This window comes from Mastomys coucha, unplaced genomic scaffold, assembly GCF_008632895.1.
Source record: "Mastomys coucha isolate ucsf_1 unplaced genomic scaffold, UCSF_Mcou_1 pScaffold6, whole genome shotgun sequence".
NCBI classification, from domain to species: Eukaryota; Metazoa; Chordata; class Mammalia; order Rodentia; family Muridae; genus Mastomys; species Mastomys coucha.
In genome coordinates this window covers 85,036,229-85,054,496 of record NW_022196912.1, presented here as the reverse complement: position 1 = coordinate 85,054,496, position 18,268 = coordinate 85,036,229, and the positions used below count along the sequence as shown (strand labels likewise).

The 18,268-nt window shown below is 45.8% G+C and overlaps 1 protein-coding gene across 1 annotated transcript in view; it reads right to left on the bottom strand.

Annotated features, from left to right (window-relative positions):
- Abhd12b (abhydrolase domain containing 12B) overlaps nt 1-7,974 on the bottom strand; it is a 29,071-nt gene extending 21,097 nt beyond the window's left edge. The window contains exons 1-3 of the mRNA XM_031356368.1: nt 7,846-7,974; nt 1,861-1,988; nt 337-439 (exon numbers count right to left, since the gene is read on the bottom strand). Of these exons, the coding sequence (XP_031212228.1) occupies nt 337-439; nt 1,861-1,988; nt 7,846-7,940 (326 nt within the window). The 5' untranslated portion in view covers nt 7,941-7,974. The remainder of the gene's footprint in view (nt 1-336; nt 440-1,860; nt 1,989-7,845) is intronic.
- Nucleotides 7,975-18,268: the final 10,294 nt, after the last annotated feature.

The window sequence follows — 18,268 nt, the reverse complement described above, 5'->3', positions numbered from 1 at the left end:
CTCTCTCTCTCTCTCTCTCTCTCTCTCTCCTCTCTCTCTCTCTTTTTCTCCCTCCCTCTCTCCCTCTCTCTCTTTCTCCACTCCTCTCTCTCCCCCCTCTCTCTCCTTCTCTCTCTTTCCCTCCCTCTCTCTCTCCCTCTCTTTCTCTCTCTCTCTCTCTCTCTCTGTCACTCTGTCTCTATCTCTAGCCATCTCTCTCTCTTATCTTCTCTCTATAGTGGATGCAGATAAGCAGAAGGATCACGGGCTTGGGGTGACTTTTCAGTGGACAAAGAAAGCATTTCCGTAGGGAAAGCCTAAGAATCTGAGTTGGGAAGTGTCAGTCAGTTCACTCACCAGATGCCAAGCAGCACTCCAGGCTCAGGCCTGAGGAAGAAGTTCACTGTGTGAGCAATCTTTGTCTCGGGTCTCTTTAAATCCACAAGAAGGGGAAACTTAACTGTAAGGCAGAAATCACAGTCAGCCCACAGCGTCAGGTTCCATGTCTGTTCATCATGGTTTTTAAAAAAGCTTTACCTTTGCAAGACAGTGCTTCTCAACCTTCCTAACGCTGTGAGCCTTTAATACAGACCTCATGCTGTGAGCATGACCCCAACCATAAAAGTATTTCATTGCCACTTCATAACTGTAATTTGCTACAGTTGTGAATCACAATGTAAATATTTGTGTTTTCAAATAGTCTTGTTGCGACCTCTGTGAAAGGGTTGGTCTATTCCCAAAGGGGTTGCCCACAAGTTGAGAACCACTGTTGTAAGCAGTTAGTTTTAAGTTGCAAGCTAAGCAAGAGAAGAGTTCATGCAATCTTCACCCTTTCTGGAGCTAAAAGCAGAAAGAATCATTTCTTCTAAAAGGTAAGTAGAAAGGGCAAAAATAAACTCACAGGGAATGTCATTATCATAAGCTATAAAGCAAAGTATAGCTAGTACAACAGAGGGTATGACACCGAGAGCTAGGGCCCCAGTCTCTCTCTCTGTCTCTGTCTCTCTGTCTCTGTCTCTGTCTCTGTCTCTCTCTCTCTCTCTCTCTCTGTGTGTGTGTGTGTGTGTGTGTCTTTGTTTCTCTCTGTGTATCTCTCTTCTCTTACTTCTATAATTGATACAGGTTAAGAAGAATGACCAGAGGGCTGGGGTGATGGTTCAGTGGATAAAATGCTTGCTGGCCACACAAGCATAAGAACAAGAGTTAGGATCCACCATACCCACATAAAAAAACAGGCAGACATGGAAGATAGCCTAAAATCTCAGCAACAGGGAAAAAACCATAGCATTCTCTGGGTAAACTACTGAGATTAGCCAGATCTGGAACTAGTCTTCAGCAAGGGAAGACTGATGGGAGAACACCCAACAGGAACACACACACACAAAAACACATACACACATACATACATACATACACACATACTCAAACATACACACATATATGCATACACACACGTACAACATATACATCCACATGCATACACACACATACATACTCATAGACATACACACACCTACACAAAGACATGCATACACACATATACATATGCACACATACTCATATACACACATATATACACATACAAACATACAGGCACACATATGGACATGAGCACACGAGCATCGCAGAGACATGTACATACATATATATATACATACACACACAAAGACACATATACAAAGACAGGTGCACATACACACACAAGGTGCACATACATGCACACATTTTAAGAAGATTGGATACAATACAGTAGGTTTCTGACCATAAGAGTCTAGCCAGGGTTTTGTAACAAGTGTTTTTCTTGTGTCTTGACTGTAAGAGCAGTGAGTTCTCTATTGAGGAGAATTTATGTAGGAATATTTATGTACAGCACATACTTACAAAAATTGAAATATATCATCATGTTCATCAGAGGAGGGAAAATGTGTTCCTTGAGAGATTTACTGGTGAAGCTCCTGTACTCAGCAGCTATTTTTCTCCCGAGCGCTGAGCAGAAGCATGGGAAAAGCCTGCAAAAGAGTGAGGAATAAACTTTTCAAGATCAGCCCAAGTTTTATCCTGGTTTGTTTTTCTCTTATGATTCAAATCCAGCCCAGTGGTGGTGGTGACTGCTTTTAATCCTAGCACTCAGGAGGCAGAGGCAGGCCTGGTCTACAGAGCAAGTTCCAGGATGACCAAGGCTACAGAGAAGCCCTGTCCGGAAAAACAACAATTCAAATTCAATTCCAGAGGCTAACCCTGGCGTGTAAGCAAACTCTTCCACACAGCTGTATGTAACTGTGTAAAGTGTCGCTGAGGGGCAGCCAGCTAAGGAAGGCCATCAAACAGAGCCCTTGTCGGTCCCTGCAAAAGGCAAGTATGGCTAGAACAGGGAGGGAAGCTATGACCATGCATCTGAGTGAACAGTGCATAGGAGTCCTGGACAGGACCCCAAAACAGAAACAGTTTCCGACAGCTCAGTCAGTGCTTCAAGTGATACATCAGTTCATAGCCCCATGAGCTCTGAGTGAGCAGCCAGCAGAACCATACATACTCTTCTAGCTGGGTCTCAGAAAGCAACCTGTGGAAGAAGACCCCACCTCTGAGAGAAGAAAGACCAATGAGAAGCAGTGACAGGAAAGGACCCCAAGGGGCTTCAACAGAGCTAGAGTCAGAGCCAGGTGAGATTGGAACACATGCATCTTCCATGTGTGTGTGTGTGTGTGTGTGTGTGTTGCCAGCACATATGAATGTGTACCATGAGTGGCTCTCGGGCCCCTGCATCTTTCTTTTACTGTTCTCTGCACATAAATACCTGAAGCCAAAAGCCATGGCAGCCCAATGATGACTGTCCACTAAGGCCACCTCTGTCTGGAGCCACATTTTTCATGAAGCTCAAGATTGGGTTCTACTTTTGAGAAGTATGTCCCCATCACTTGTTACACTTGTTATGCAAACCCTTTTCCCTATGGTAACAGGTCAGGCTAATTGCTTAATGTAATGTTGTTGGTTGGTTGCCCTGATCCCTTTGCTATGCCAGTTACCAGGTGGCAACTGCTATCACCTTGCTTTGCATATGAGGAGTGTCAAAAGTCAGGACTCCTTCCTTCCCAAGGTCACAATGAGTCACTTGACTCCAGAATTTTGCCCTGATCTCTAACAACATGTTCAGACCCATTCAGTTCCATGTGCTTACCGTGCACAAAGAGGACTCCACAAAGAGGACCTTAAGAACAACAAATTCTGTACCCATACTCCCTTCCTCCTCTGCCCCTCACCCTGTCTCAGAGTCCCTCCTTAGCTTCTTCCCCCTTTTTGTGCCTCTGTATTTACAGGAGCCTTCTGGTATGGAAATGGCCAAACTGCTAAACAATTCTCCCTCGAGTGTTGATGAATTAAAAACCAAAGCACTTATCTATATCCAAAAGATGCTTGAAAAGAGATGATGAATCATGGATTTTGGAGGTGTCCACCAGTAAGTACCGGAAAAACTGTGCAAGCTCCGAGCAACCGGTAGCTCTTCAAATAAATATATCACACATGGGCAACTGCCTACCCACGGAACCAGTAAAAAAGACATGAAGAGAGTTGTTTCATAACACTCTAAAGAAACCTCCAGGAAGGTAGCAGGAAGGGCAGGGCATTGTTTTAGAGATGAAAATCCTAGCCCGGAGGCTCTGCTTTGAGCCCCAGATCAAGGCAACTGGGGCAGAGGGGGCAGGCATCTGTGAGGGCAGGCTTCCTTCTAGTGAGCAGCCTCCTGCTAACTCTCTGCGTCCCTGCATCCCAGATTCCCTGCCTTGCCTTCCGGGCACCCCCTAAGTTATCTTTTGAAGGTAGACAGGGTAGTCTCCTGCTAAGTTACCTTTTGAAGGTCTGTCTACTTGGGGAGCAGAGGCATTGGAAGGAAATATGTCTCTTTCTGTCTTTTTTTTTCTTTCTCCCTTCCTTTTTAAAGGAATAATTTATACAGGACCTTTTTCTCAAATAGCTCAAGGCACTTCAGTGAGAGCCTCTGCAGGAAAAGAAGAGAATGGCCAGCTCCCCCAGCATCAATAATGCAAAAGTGCTTCTTTTAATGAGGGGGTTGTCAATTTGACTTCCCATAGATCAGCAGAGGATCAAAAGTCACCAGTGGCTAACAGACCTGATTTGAGCAGGGGAGACAGTTTCTGGTCACTGTCCAGGCTATAGGCTGGCCACATCAAACAGCCACCTTGGAACCTGGGTGTTCTTTCACCCGCCTTTTGATCAGCCACAGCTGCAAACACAAGGGTGCCTCACAGGGGCCAGAGGACCTTGCCGGGAGCTTATGTGGAGTGACCCATTCCTGTCCAGAGCATCCACAGGCCAGCTTTTGGAGATCCAGATCAGATGATATTTGGCCAGACAACCATCCCAAATATTAAGACATGTCATACCTCCATTCCATGTGCTGACTGACACAACCAACATATGCTCATCAAGGAGTACCGGGTTGTACCCCCTCTAGCAGGATCCATCTCTTTGCATCCATCGGGCATGCACTCTGATGTTTCTCACTGACAAAGCCTGTATACATCGACGTTCCTTACACGGATCTGCCTCTTTTCCTTTCTGCCCTTCCCACTCATGAGCAGAGACTCAGACTGACCCTTGGTTGTTCTCTGGTTGCCCATCTTCTCCACTAAGTGCCAGGTCTCGAGAACCATGTAGCATAACACAACTTCTTTGACATCCCTCTCTGCCTAGCATAGGGCCAAGCCCAGTGAGTATCTGCTGACCCACATGGTGAAGGCTGACAGACGCGTTTTCTTTACAAGGGAAAAAAGCAGCAATGGAGGAGGCAGTGGGGACGCAAGGGCTTCATCCTTTAACTTATTTATGTTTTAACTATAATAGAAAATTAATCAACATGAGTTCTGCCAGCGCAGGGATTTTTGCCCATTATCTTTACTCCCGTTGAGTGAAAAATGTGATGACTTAGCTCACTGGCCAAGCTAAGAGGAAAACAGCCTTCAGACTTTGTTAGAACTACTCGGTGAGTCCCAAACAAATCACACCATGTAGCAGGTCTCACATGGGAGGTTTATTGGGAGGGGAAATAGAAATGGTTCTGTGAGTGAGAGGAGAGAAGAGAGAAGGGGCTAAGGAGACCATGGCTTTTATGGAGACCGTGGCTTTTATTGAGCCCATGGCACATGCACAAGGGCACATGCGACAGAGGCCATGTGCAAAGGGACAGACACAGAAACGCCTTTTGGGCCTCTAGAGATAACATGTCTCATTGCTAGGTCCCTTGAAAGCTGCCTGTAAAGATGCCTGAAGTCACTTCTAGTTGTCCATTGATGTGCCTGATTGCCAACTTTCCTCCCCTCCGCATCTTTCCTGGGAATATTTTACATTTTCCTATTTTAGGATTTACTCTTATCATTCCATCCACCTTAGGTAGTAACTGTATCGGATGAACTTTTGAAATAAGTATACTAACTGAGAACGGGTCTGGGTTCGGTTTTTTTTGTCAACTTGACACTGGCTAGAGTTATTTAGAAAAAGGAACTTCAATAAAGAAAGTGCCTCCATGGGTTGGAGAGATGGCTCAGCAGGTAAGAGCACCGGCTACTCTTCCGAAGGTCCTGAGTTCAAATCCCAGCAACCACATGGTGGCTCACAACCACCCGTATGAGATCTGACGCCCTCTTCTGGTGCCTCTGAAGATAGCTACATTGTACTTACGTATAACCATAAATAAATCTTTGGGCCTGAACGAGCAGAGTTGATCGGAGCTAGCAGGGCTAGAGCGGGTAGGCTGACCGAAGCCAGCAGGGTTGACCTGAGTGAGCAGGGGTCCTAAAATTCAATTCTCAACAACCACATGAAGGCTCACAACCATCTGTACAGGTACAGTGTACTCACATACATAAAATAAATAAATCTTAAAAAACAAAACAAAAGAACGAAAGAAAGTACCTCCACTAGATTGCCAGTACTTGGAGCATTTTCTTGATTAATAATGATTGATATGGCAAGGCCCAGATTACTAAGGGTGCACTATTCTTGGGCAAGTGGGCCTATGTACTTTTAAAAGCAAGATGAGTACGTCAGTAAGCAGCGTTCCTCTATAGCCTCTGTTTCAACTCCTGCCTCCAGGTTCCTACCTTGACTTGGTGCCTAACTTCTCATCATGATAGACTATAAGCTGTAATCTCCCCAACTTGCTACTGGTTGTAGTGTTTTATCACAGCGAACGAAAGCAAACTAGGACAATACTAAAACTGTCACTGCAGATAGTGGCTGATTGAGTGGTTTCCTTCCGCCTCACACCACATCACCTTAGGCACAGGGCTATACAGGGTTGAGCATGGTCAGTGCCCTGGGAACACTGATTAATCCAAACTCCCTTGCTTAAAGAAGCAGCAAAAGACTGAATGCTGGAACTGGGTCTGTGCCTCCGCTGGACTCACTTTAGATCAACAATTCTCTGCTCAGTTAAAGAAACGCATCAGTAGGCCATTCTTTGGGGAAGCATGCAGGAGACTTGCTTTTTACTAATTAGTGATGCATGCAGCAGAGGTTCCTATCAACAACTCCTTTTTCAGCAAAATGGCTGGCTCCCCCGGACTGTGAACTGTAGCTTTGATTTTCCATCTACCTAAAAGATGCTCTTTCCTGCCTAGTGAGAGCTGAACCATCAGCCACTGGTGTTATATAGAACTGGGGGGGTGGGGGGCTTCTCACATCAGGGGATAAGGTGTAGGTGACTGGAGCAATGTGATGCCACCCACTCTCCAACCTCTGCACCGGGCTGGGGGCTGGGGGGATGTGACAGCAAAGGTCCCTGTTGGTCATAATCCCTGGGGCATTCCAAAGTGACACTTTCTCCAGTGTGCAGCTGTGACCCAGAGTTCTTGTAACTAATACAAAATAAAATGAAACAGAAACAAATGTCACAAGATTACCAATATCAACAAAACAAACTGGATACACACACCTCCTGAGCCCACTGCCTTAAACTCAGGACCTAGCTCCAATGCCAATAAGCCTGAGGATGACTGATCAAACCATGGACTCATGGGAGACAATGTTTAAAAGCAAGCAAAACACCAGGATAAACAGATATTTTCAGGCATAATGAATGTTAAGAATTTACACAAGTGGGGCTGGAGAGATGGCTCAGTGGTTAAGAGCACTGTCTGCTCTTCCGAAGGTCCTGAGTTCAAATCCCAGCAACCACACGGTGGCTCACAACCATCTGTAATGAGATCTGATGCCTTCTTCTGGTGTGTCTGAAGACAGCTACAGTGTACTTACATATAATAAATAAGTAATTTTTAAAAAAAAGAATTTACACAAGTAACCCATACATACATACATACATACATACATACATACATAGTGATTTGAATACACCCAGAAGTTCAGCCAGTCCTTTAAATATACACCTAGGAACCCATACCTCAGGAGCCAGGTATCTTTCTCCACCTACACAGGCCTTTGACCTGAAAAGATTGCACCTCCGATTACAGCACACCATATGTATGTATGGCTGCCTCTATTATTAGTAATATTTAAATTCATCCAGTAGAGTTGTAAATTGAGCAGATAAGAGAAATGGAGTCTCGTTTCCAAAGCCCTTACACATTCCTGAAAAGTCAAAGCTGCCTGCCTCATCAGCCCAGGTAGGATTTGAACACTGGGATAAAACTATCTTCAAGAACTCAGGAGTGAGCAAGAATGTGGGAGCCACAAAGTCGCCCAGCCCCAAAGCCAGCCCTAAAGCTTAGTGCCCTCCAGACCCAGGAGAACCGTGGACAGGTTCTGGACGGGGTGGTCCCAGCCACTGCCTTACCCATGCCTAGAACTGGACAAGGGAGCCATGAAGGTGACTGACCAATCAAGCACACTTACCGCAGGTTTCTCAGGACCATAGCCCACCAGGAGGCCACACAGGAACAGGCAGGGGGCCCTGGCTCCGAGGCTGCATCACAGTCCCTAGTGTCCATCCTGAGGTGCCAGCACTGCTGAAGGAGCTGCCACAGGCTTCCAGGGACCAGGCTTGCCCTCTCCTCCCCTACTGCTCTTGCTCCTCCCCCCACCCTTCTGCCCAGAGGAAAACTTGGCCACCTGTCTGAGGTCACACCCATCCCAGTGGCTGGGGCTTCCTCCCTGGTTGGTCTCATACCCAGGCAAGCAGGTGATGAATAGAAACACATAGATACATAGATAACTATGTATCCATTTGTTTCGTTTCCATTGCTTTTTCCTTCAAAATCCCTATGAGTTCGGTTGTGCCCACAGAACAAAGTAAAAACTCTTGAAGTCATGACAGTAGTTTGCTAGGCACAGCTTTATAAGATCTGCCTGTTGTTGCTGTCATAAGAATTTCTTTGGTTCCCTTTGGTTAAGAAACAGTTGAGAGACTGGAAAAAAACGGCTTGGTGGTCAAAAGCGCTGATTGCTTTTCCAGACAAAGTACACAGTCTATAATTCCAGATCCAGAGGATTCCATGTCTTTATGGGCACTAGGCATGAAAGTAATGTTCAGACAGATCCACCTGCAGGCAAAACACATAAGCATGAAATGACATGTGATTTTTTTTGTAAAAAAAAACCCAAAATACAAAAAACTGTTCATCGGCCAAGGGTTATGATCTACACAATTACTTCATGTATCCAAAATGAATATCTTTTGTGTGTTTTTGTTTACGTATCAGTATATAGCAGAGCCTACCCTCATATCTGAAACAGCTGGTACCTGGTACAAGTCATATTCTGGTAACTTTCTCCTAAGAGCCAGAGCCACAGGCTTGTCAGAGCGGCTCCACAGAAGCTGTTAGGGCTGAAAGGTAAGGATGAGGAGAAAAAGGGATGCAATGTGATGCCAGCATCCAGGCTTCCTCCCTGAGCAAGGTGCATCATCCCCTGAAACCAAATGTGCTTTTCTATGGTGGGGGGTCCTCGGCAGGCTTTGACTGTGAAGCCCCAGTGCAGGGGACTCTTTCTACTTGGGGAAAATGAACCCTTTCAGAAGAAAAGGCAGCCATCAAGAAATGGGTAGTTTCATTTCATAGAATTGGCAAGGGCAGAGTATCCATTTCCTCTTTTAATCGCTCTGACCATGTCCATTTCAGGGGCAGTACCCAGCTTGAACCTCTGCTTTCCATGTGCCAAAGCAGGCCTTCTCTCACGGAGTGATACCCCTCACCCCCTTTATGTCTATAGCTTTATGTCCAAAGCTTGAGATAAGGCCCTTACTAAGAGACTCAGGTAGACCTTGAATTCACTCTGTGTCCCTTGTAGAACTTCAGCTCGTGATCTCCCTGCCTTGACCTCATGAGTAGGTGAGATTACAGGCTTGACTGACAGGTCTATCTGCAGGGTATCCACCTTCTGATTCACATCAGGATCAGAGCAATCAGACGAGGCCCAGTCTGTGTCAGCCGTTTAACAGCTCCTCATTTGCGGGCTTGGATGCCTGATAGGTGAGACTGCTGCAGATGAGAGTTCACGGGGCCACACCTGCTGATGGGAAATGTTCTTAGGATAACACCCCAGGAGTTGGCCATGAAGATGGATGGCCTGGAATTTCAGAGAACTTGTGCAAGGCATCTCTGAGGAGCCTCTGGGCCAGAGAGCTCTGAAGAGACCAGAGAGAGCGAGTAAGGAGGGAGCTGAGACCAGTTAGCCTTGGAGGATCCCAATTTTATTTCCAGGTTGAGAGAATAGGGGCTTGCCCTTTAGTTGACAAAGCCCAACTTCTGGGGAAATGTTTTGAAATGATCAGCAAAGTCTCTGTGGCTGGAAATTAGGGCATTCTCTTCTTGGTAAGGTTTGTAGATCAATGCTCTTGGAGAGGCATTCTCCACCCTAGACAGACAGACAAGCAGATAGACACACACACACACACACACACACCAGTCTCCCTTTTTTCAGGTTAGCCTTGAACTCCTGATCCTCCTACTGCTTCTACCTCCAACTGTTGAAATGACAGCCATACCCTACCATGCCTGTCCCCCATCAAATGGCACATTTAGAAGTCAGAGTCTAGGATCTCCAATCTGACGTGGCATAATTTAAAAAATAAAATCATTCCTTCATTCAATTTTAGGTATCAGACACCACACTGGGTACTGGAAGAATAGGGACTGAAAACCCCTGGTAGGGAAATGATCCGAGAGGGAGCCGCAACAGTGTGGAATAGGAAAGTGTCCCACATCAGAAATCAGATCAGGGAATAAGAGATCTGGGGGTGGAAAGGGGAGGTGGAAAAAGAAAAGGTGACTAGGCAACCTTTGAGGGTCTCAGACTAGTGGACATCTCAGTCCTGCTGGTGCTAGCTAGCCTCAATATTCTGAGTTCTCAAGATGTCTACATGTAAACTACAACAAAACTCCGCCCCTTCCCTGTGTTGGGCTGGGGATTGACCCAGACTCTTGGGGCAGTGCTGGGTAAGCACCATAGCATGGAGCTGCACCCAGCCCCAAGCTGACTTTCAGTGTCATTAGCAATGTGCACATAAAGAACACACTTGAACGCATCCTGTGACATATTGTGTGGATGTTAAGACAAAGTCGCTGGTGCAGATACAGCGGAGACCAAGACGTTACATCAAGAAAGAAAACCTCAGCTGGAGACAGGATAATTTTACCACCTAAAATTATCTTGGACAAAGGCATTGGGAGATGCCCCTGTCTCCTGGCAACCTGCCAGCTCTGGAGGTAAACAGCTGGCGATGAAGTGTTTGTAGCTATAGCACCAGCTACCATTACTAACAACTACTACTGGTTTTCTGTTACCCTGTGACTACTTCCCGGGGTGGGGGAGGGGGTCTCAGATCAAGTAAACAAGAGAATGGAGGCAGACCCTCAGCATCCGCCTATCTCTGCTTCCAGACTGCAGATTTGGTGTGAGTGGCCCGTACCTCCCCAGGGCTAAGGCAGCTGAAGCTGTTCTCTCTCCCGGGACTCCTCATCCTCAAACTAGGAGCCCAAATGAATCCTCCCTGCCTTGGGTTGCTCTTGTCAGGTGTTTTGCCACAGAGATAACATACAGGTAAATCAGTATTTAATTGTTAGGAATTGCAGCCTGTTCTTCAAAGTGGCCTCACCAGTGTAGAGTCCCAGGAGCACAGCACCAAGGCCGTTGTGCTCTTGCACTTTACCTTCCTCTCCTCACACTCTCTGAGCCTCCCAGGCACAGAGCAATTTAGGAAATTAATGCTGATGAGATACAAGTGAATATTAATAGTCCCGGGGGCTGGAGAACAAGTGAAGGAACTCACAGCCCTTAGTTTTTGAGGTTGAGGTTTTATACTGGTTTTGCATGTATCGAAAACAACTTGCCACTTAAGTTCAAGGGTGAGAGTTGGGTCAGTCTCTGTGCTTGATGTTGAGAATTAATACAGGCCTCCTGTTAGCTGGAGCGGCAGTTGCTCTGAGGATTCATGAGGCCATGGGTCTCTTTGAGCTGAAACCGGAAGTGCTCAAGTACGTTTTGCTTTTCACAGTCCACGGTGTGCCTCATATCCCAGTTCCCCTTGTTATTGCATGATGAAAGAGGACAGGATGGTCTATACGGAAGGGCCACCCACTAAACCTAGAGCTTTATTGCCAGCTGCTGATCTGGTTTCCTTGTCCGAGATCCTCCAGATATTCCTTGGGTTGATTATTCTGGAGCTGGTGTTATAGTGCAGTATAGGGAGTTCAATATCCCATCCCTAACTCTCCCCAAAAGGCAAGTAAGTTCTTTTCCACAGTTCCTTCCCAGATCATCATCTCTCCTTATTGTTTATACAAGGATTTCAAAAGCTGTCTTCAATCATTTGGGAAGCTGTAGACTTAAGCACAATAAAATAGTCTACTTTTACGAGTATTTCATGTCTCAAAAATCTTTCCTTGGAGCTGGGCAGTGGTGGCACACACCTTTAATGCCAGTACTTGGGAGGCAGAGGCAGGTGGATTTCTGAGTTTGAGGCCAGCCTGGTCTACAGAGTGAGTTCCAGGACAGTCAGGGCTACACAGAGAAACCCTGTCTCGAAAAACCAAAAAAAAAAAAAAAAAAAAAAAAAAAAAAAAAAAAAAAAAATCTTGTCTCATATCTTGAAAAATTATCATTAATTTTTCTCTTTTAAATTTTTAATTTTTATTTTATATGCATTGCTGTTTTACCTGCATGGTGTATGTCTGTGTAAGGGTGTTGGATCTTGGATTTACAGACAGTTGTGAACTGTCATGTGGGTGCTGGGAACTAAATCCCAGTCCTCTGGAAGAGCAGTCAGTGCTCTTACCCACTGAGCAGTCTCTCCAACAGCGTTAACTTCAAAAACCTCAGAAGAAGTGTTCATCTCTATGCTATAGGATTTATGCCTTCATGTAATATTTATTTATTTGACCGGTATGTCTTTAAGCACATTCTTTATATAGTACACATCTTTGAGAGGTCTAATTTTATGCAGGGGACTAACACGTGAAAAGCTGAACAACAACCCAGGAGTCACCAAGTCATAAATAAATGTAACAGATAATACACATCCCCACAGGCTCACTAGGAAACATCTTCATAGGCAGAAAAGGTCAGGGAGAGATTAAAGGGAGGTAGCACTTTGTTGCTTAGAAACAGCCTCAGAAATGGAAGATAATTGAAAATGTCTTTCCAAAGAACCCCATAGAATGCTAAAGCTGGGAGATCTGCATAAGCAACCACTTAATTTACTCTGGTTCTACTCAGAGCAAACTGAGAGCCAAGCAAGACCAAATGATGAGAGACAGGCTGCATTCACTCAGTCTTCCCAGAACAGCCCCTGCATACAAGGGCTCTACTGAGTCAACACTGCGGGGAAGGCGAGCTCATCCTCAGAGGTCTTCAGACCCTGGCAAGAAAGGAGCCGGCATCAAAGCCGCTGGGCGGAGCTATGATGGGGAAGGTTGGCAGACCAGGTGCTGGTTGTAATCCTGACACAGCCTCCTCTACTTGTTCTTGAGAAGAGCCCAATCCAATGGTTTCTCGTGAGGCAGACACTCCTCATTGCTGCATAAGTAATCAGGGCAGAAGAACTTACACCTCCTTGTCCAGTCCCATCCCATCTGCATACACAGCTGTCGGAACGAGAGCAGCTCCAGGGGAAGTCAGTGCACACCTGGATTCCCAGGAGGGGAAAACCACGTCGTTGGTTTTAGGACTTGACAAGGAAGCAGGAAGTCACCCATGAAGAGGATTTTTTTTTCTTGACTCCTACTTCATTTTATTTGTTTTAGGTTTTGTTTGGGTTTGTTTTATTCACTTTGTTTTTTTTTTTAATCTAATAAATCTAGAGCTGATTACCCTAGAAGCAGTTTAGCTGGAAAGGTAAAGAATTAGATAAAACTCTGGGGGGTGGGGTGGGGGGGTGGGGAGATCTATTTCTGAAAGTGAAACCATACACATGAAACCACGGAGAAGACAAGAAAATAGAGAAAACGAGGAGAATCAGCCTCACCGGATCATGCACAGAAACACATCGGGTTTCCAGCCTTCTAGCTACCTGGCATTGGTGCAGAGGGCAGAATGTATCTATTCCCCGTCTTTAAATCATCACCAAAGACAGCTCTGAAAGGAAGGTAGCTGCACTTCCCTCCCCTTCCCCTCCCCCCCTCCCTCTCCTCTCTCTCTCCTCCTCCCCTCTAACACACACACACACACACACACACACACACACACACACAGAGCTGGAGTAAGTGAGCCCTGGCACAGCTGGAAATTAGTACAGTCTCTCATCTTTGCCTTTACTTTTTAAACAAGCAGGAAGAGAGCCCAGGGAACGCCCCCTGGAGAACTACTTGGATCATGATGTCAGTCAGCCTGGGGCTGTGCTCCTTATCCTCCCTCGTGCTGCTGATTGGAACACCCTGCCCCTAGAGAGGAGTTTTAAAATAATAATAACACATAGTGTGAAGTGAGATCATAGATATGAAAGCTCTCCTCTGAAGTGTTTTTTTCAGCCTACAATGCACAGCACTGATATTATTTATTAATGACTAGATTTGATTCTCTCTCTCTCTCTCTCTCTCTCTCTCTCTCTCTCTCTCTTCTCTCTCTCTCTCTCTCTGGCTCCTGGGCAAATACTCCTTTATTCAAAGCGCAATAGCTTACAGACTAACATGGAAGATTAATTTCTAGTAAATATGAATACAAAAAATGGACAAGAGGTCTGGCAATTGCCTCTTCTGGCTTACTGCCTAGCAAAGGGAATTAAAAACCAATAACTAGCAAGTCCACCCTCTTCAGTGTGAGAGACAAAAGAATGTGAGAGTAGGGCTAAGAAAGGTGTTTTCACTCTTCTGCCTGCTAAGGGTCAAAAAGACAAAAAGAAGGGGTCAATGCTCTCTCCAAGAGACTGAGTCCCAGGACTCTAAAATTACTTAGCAGACATCAGCTCATTACCCAGAGGTAAGTGTTGACTTCCATTGTGAGGTGACTAATAAAGCACATTTTGTGGGAGTAGAGCACTCATTAATTCACGGGTTGGGGGTAAGTTTATATATGCATGGTGTTATATGTGTATGTGTTGTGCATGTTCATTGAAAACCTAAGGTCAGCTTTGGGTGTTTTCCTCAGGAGTGGCCCACAGTTGTTGTTGTTGTTCTTGTTGTTGTTCTTGTTGTTGTTGTTGTTGTTCTTCTTCTTCTTCTTCTCCTCCTCCTCCTCCTCCTCCTCTTCTTCTTCCTCCTTCTCTTCCTCCTCTTCCTCCTCCTTCTTCTCCTCTCCTCCTCCTTCTCCTCCTTCTCCTCCTCCTTCTCCTCCTCCTCTTCCTTCTCCTCTTCCTCCTTCTTCTTCTCTTCCTCCTCTTCTTCCTCTTTACTTATAGCCAAACTTACCTAACTAATCCACCTTAGGCCATCATTGCTTGCTTTTCTACAACTATCTATGTCCCAACTTTAAATGACCCTCTAAGAAGTTAAACTACGTTTATCCTGTAGGCCCAAATGTCTCATACAGAACTCTGGCCTGCCTCCATTCCTCTACAGACTCACCCAGCAGTGTAAGCGGTCTTGTGTGGAGGTGAGAAGGCTAGACCCAGCAAAGAGGACAGTGACAAAAACAGAGGTCCAGCAAGGTTAACAAGAGCTTGTTTCAGGACCTTCTGTTCACATAGAGAAACGGATACTCTGGGCAAATACAAAAAAGTCTAAACTTGCTTAGCATCTACAGGCCCAGGCTTTTGTGAAGCCAATTCCATCCTAATTCTGTATACACTTCCTACCAGGTTGCTCTGCTGAGAAGAACCCTATGATTATAAACACTGAAGGCCTGAACGATGGAATTGTCTTCAATGGCACTGCCAATGGGAAACTCCATGACTGGCATCAGAGCTGCGGCAGATAGCCCTGTAATTAGAACATTGTGCTTACTGGTAAATGCAAAACATTTTCACCAGCCCTGATAGCCAGCCAGCCAGTCAACTGAAATCTCCTTCTGTGGGGAGACTCTAGCACAGCCTCTGCCCTATGTGGAATGCCTGCAGCTGTGCAAAACCTGAAATAAAACTACACATAAAGGAAGAGTTTGATCTGAGAGGTTTAAATAGCCCGCAAATTATGACCTGGGCCTTGGTGTGGTCCCTAATCCCTACCTGACCTGCCAGAGAGCCTACAATGGCCTTGGTCCAGTTCACAGGGACCTATTGAGCAGAATAATTTGACTGCTTTGGTAAGAGAAAATAGCTGAGTTCCCACCCTAAAGCTATCTGTGGGCTGAACACGAGTCACCAATAATTACATAAGATCAGTCAGGCCGTGACTGTGGGTAGTATCGCTGCAATGTGGGAGGGTTTGGGGAGGACACTGGGAATGGGCAGCTCCTTCCTCCATATCCAGGACACCAATGAGGAGACTTAGGCATCCTTTCTGCATAGGGAAACATGCCACCTTATCTATTCAGGAAAAAGGGCAGTTTCCAGGTTCCATTTAGGACAACAGGACGTTGTGTGAGACTTCAGTCTCTGTGAAGCAAGAATGTGAAGCAAGGAATGTGAAGTATGTGGATGCTCAAGACACTGAAAGAAAACTTTCAAGACTCCCAGCTAGTATCTACTGAGGCAAAGGGGTTTAGGTATTCTTAGTTGTGCTTTGAGAATTTGTTTTGAGATGATCTCACCATGCAGCCTTGGTTGGTTTTGAACTTACAGTGTAAACTAGATCATCCTCAAACTCACAGAGATCCACCTGCCTCTGCCTCCTGAGTGCTAGGATTAAAGAAAGGCATGTGCCACCATGCCCAGGTGATAGGGTCTCACGGTCTGTTTTTATTTCTGTGCGTGTGTGTAGGTCTCTGAGTTTGTATGCCTGCGGAGGCTCAGATCTTCTGGAGCTGGGATTATGGGTAGTTTGTGGCTGCTGGGAGCTTAACTTCAGTTCTCTGGAGAAGCAGAAAGTATTCTTAACTGCTGAGCCGTCTCTTCAGCGCCGGATAGATATTTTAAAATCTATGTGTGAGATACTGTCTTATTCTGTAAACCGCGTAGAATTCAATCATCCCCACTACAGGGTTTTTATAGAGTGGTCACATTGAATGTGCATCAGTTAGAAATGGCATAACTGGGGCTAGTGAGATGGCTCAGTGGGGAAGAGCACTGACTACTCTTCGGAAGGTCATGAGTTCAAATCCCAGCAACCACATGGTGGCTCACAACCACCCATAATGAGATCTGACGCCCTCTTCTGGTGCGTCTGAAGACAGCTACAGTGTACTTACATATAATAAATAAATAAATCTTTAAAAAAAAAAAAGAAATGGCATAACTATGTAATCATAGTCTATCCCCAATAGGACTAACTGATTCCTTCAGTAAAGGTACAGTGAGTTGGGAGGGAACAATATAACGAGGCCATCTGAAATGTAAGATGTTCAAAATTCACTTGGAGCGTGCAACTCCTACTTACAAGCTAGGACCTCGCTTTATTTCTCTCCCTCCACTGTCCCAGGGGTTAACAGTCAGCTTATAGCATTCAATTGGCCAAGTATAAAAATGGGCACGCTGTTCTAATTCTTGTATCTAACACGTGGGGGCAGCAGTGAGCCAGCAAGGAAAGAAAACAAAGGTGACATCTTCCAGACAGAAAGTTGAATAGGGGGAAAAAAGAGATACCACCAGCTGGCATGGTTAAAAATCATTTGTGTCTTCCTTAGTCGTCTAAAATCTATTATTAAAAGAACAAGCTCTTTTAGCATATGTCCTCTGCCCTCTGGTAATGGTTAAATTCCCCTATTTTCCCTAAGAGTGTGTGTGTGTGTGTGTGGTGTGTGTGTGTGTGTGTGTGTGTGTGTGTGTGTGTGTGTGTGTGTATCTTAATGGAAAGCCTTCTTTTCTATTCTTTTACAGAGCTGGTTATTTTGAAGCTTGCAAACTTCCTCTTGCCCAGTCCAAGTTTAAGTTCCGGGCAGAGGAAAGACGTTCCAGGCCGGCAGCTGTGCGCTGTACTGGGCAACAAGCACTGCCTTTGTGGAAAGCCTCGTAGGCTGATACCCACGCCGACGGTTAGAGAAGTAGGGCTCCAGCAGTTCCCTTTACTGGGAGGAGAGAGATGGGGCCACACCTTCTTCGAAGAAGGATTCATTTCATTCCTGCAGGTCTGAAAAACTGTGCTCCTGGTTCCCCTCAACTTTTGAAGAACAAGATGGGCCCACAGCCAATCCCCTACAGCCTCAAGTGAGCAGGCATCAAGTAGGGAAGACAGATGGAAGACAGGGAGCCTGTAGCAAGCTGCTCCTCCTGAAAATTGACACCCTGGAGGGAAACTGGGGCTCACTCTCCACGTGGCCCCAGAATGCAGCATCCAGAAGGGCGGGAGAGCCCCTCCCCACAAGAGGCCTTTTGTGTGCCTGTCAGGCTGGGTTGTATTTTTAGACTTAGCTAGGCCTGCTCTGGACTTTCCTCTCACACAGCTGTTGCCACTGCTTTCCAAAGCCCAGCCTAGGAACTTGGGCTCCCCTAAGCCGTTGTTTGCCTGAAGAACGGAAGATAACGTTTGACAGGGGAGGGAGAGTTATGTGAGCCTGCAGAATTCTTTCCTCAGCTCCCAAACAAGAGGGTAAGTCTTGTCACCCTACCCTGCAGCATCTTGTCATGTATGCACACACACACACACACACACACACACACACACACACACACACATCACTAATCCAGCCTAGGACCTTCAGCCCATGTTTACTCAGGACCAGCTGCCTCATGGCATGGATTGAGCCCCAGTACATCTTTCGGAGTGAGAGAAAATTTTATTCCATGAGCAAGAAGGAGTTCAGACCCAAGAACTCTACTCAAGGCCACCTCTCTCAGCCACTCTGGTAAACAGGC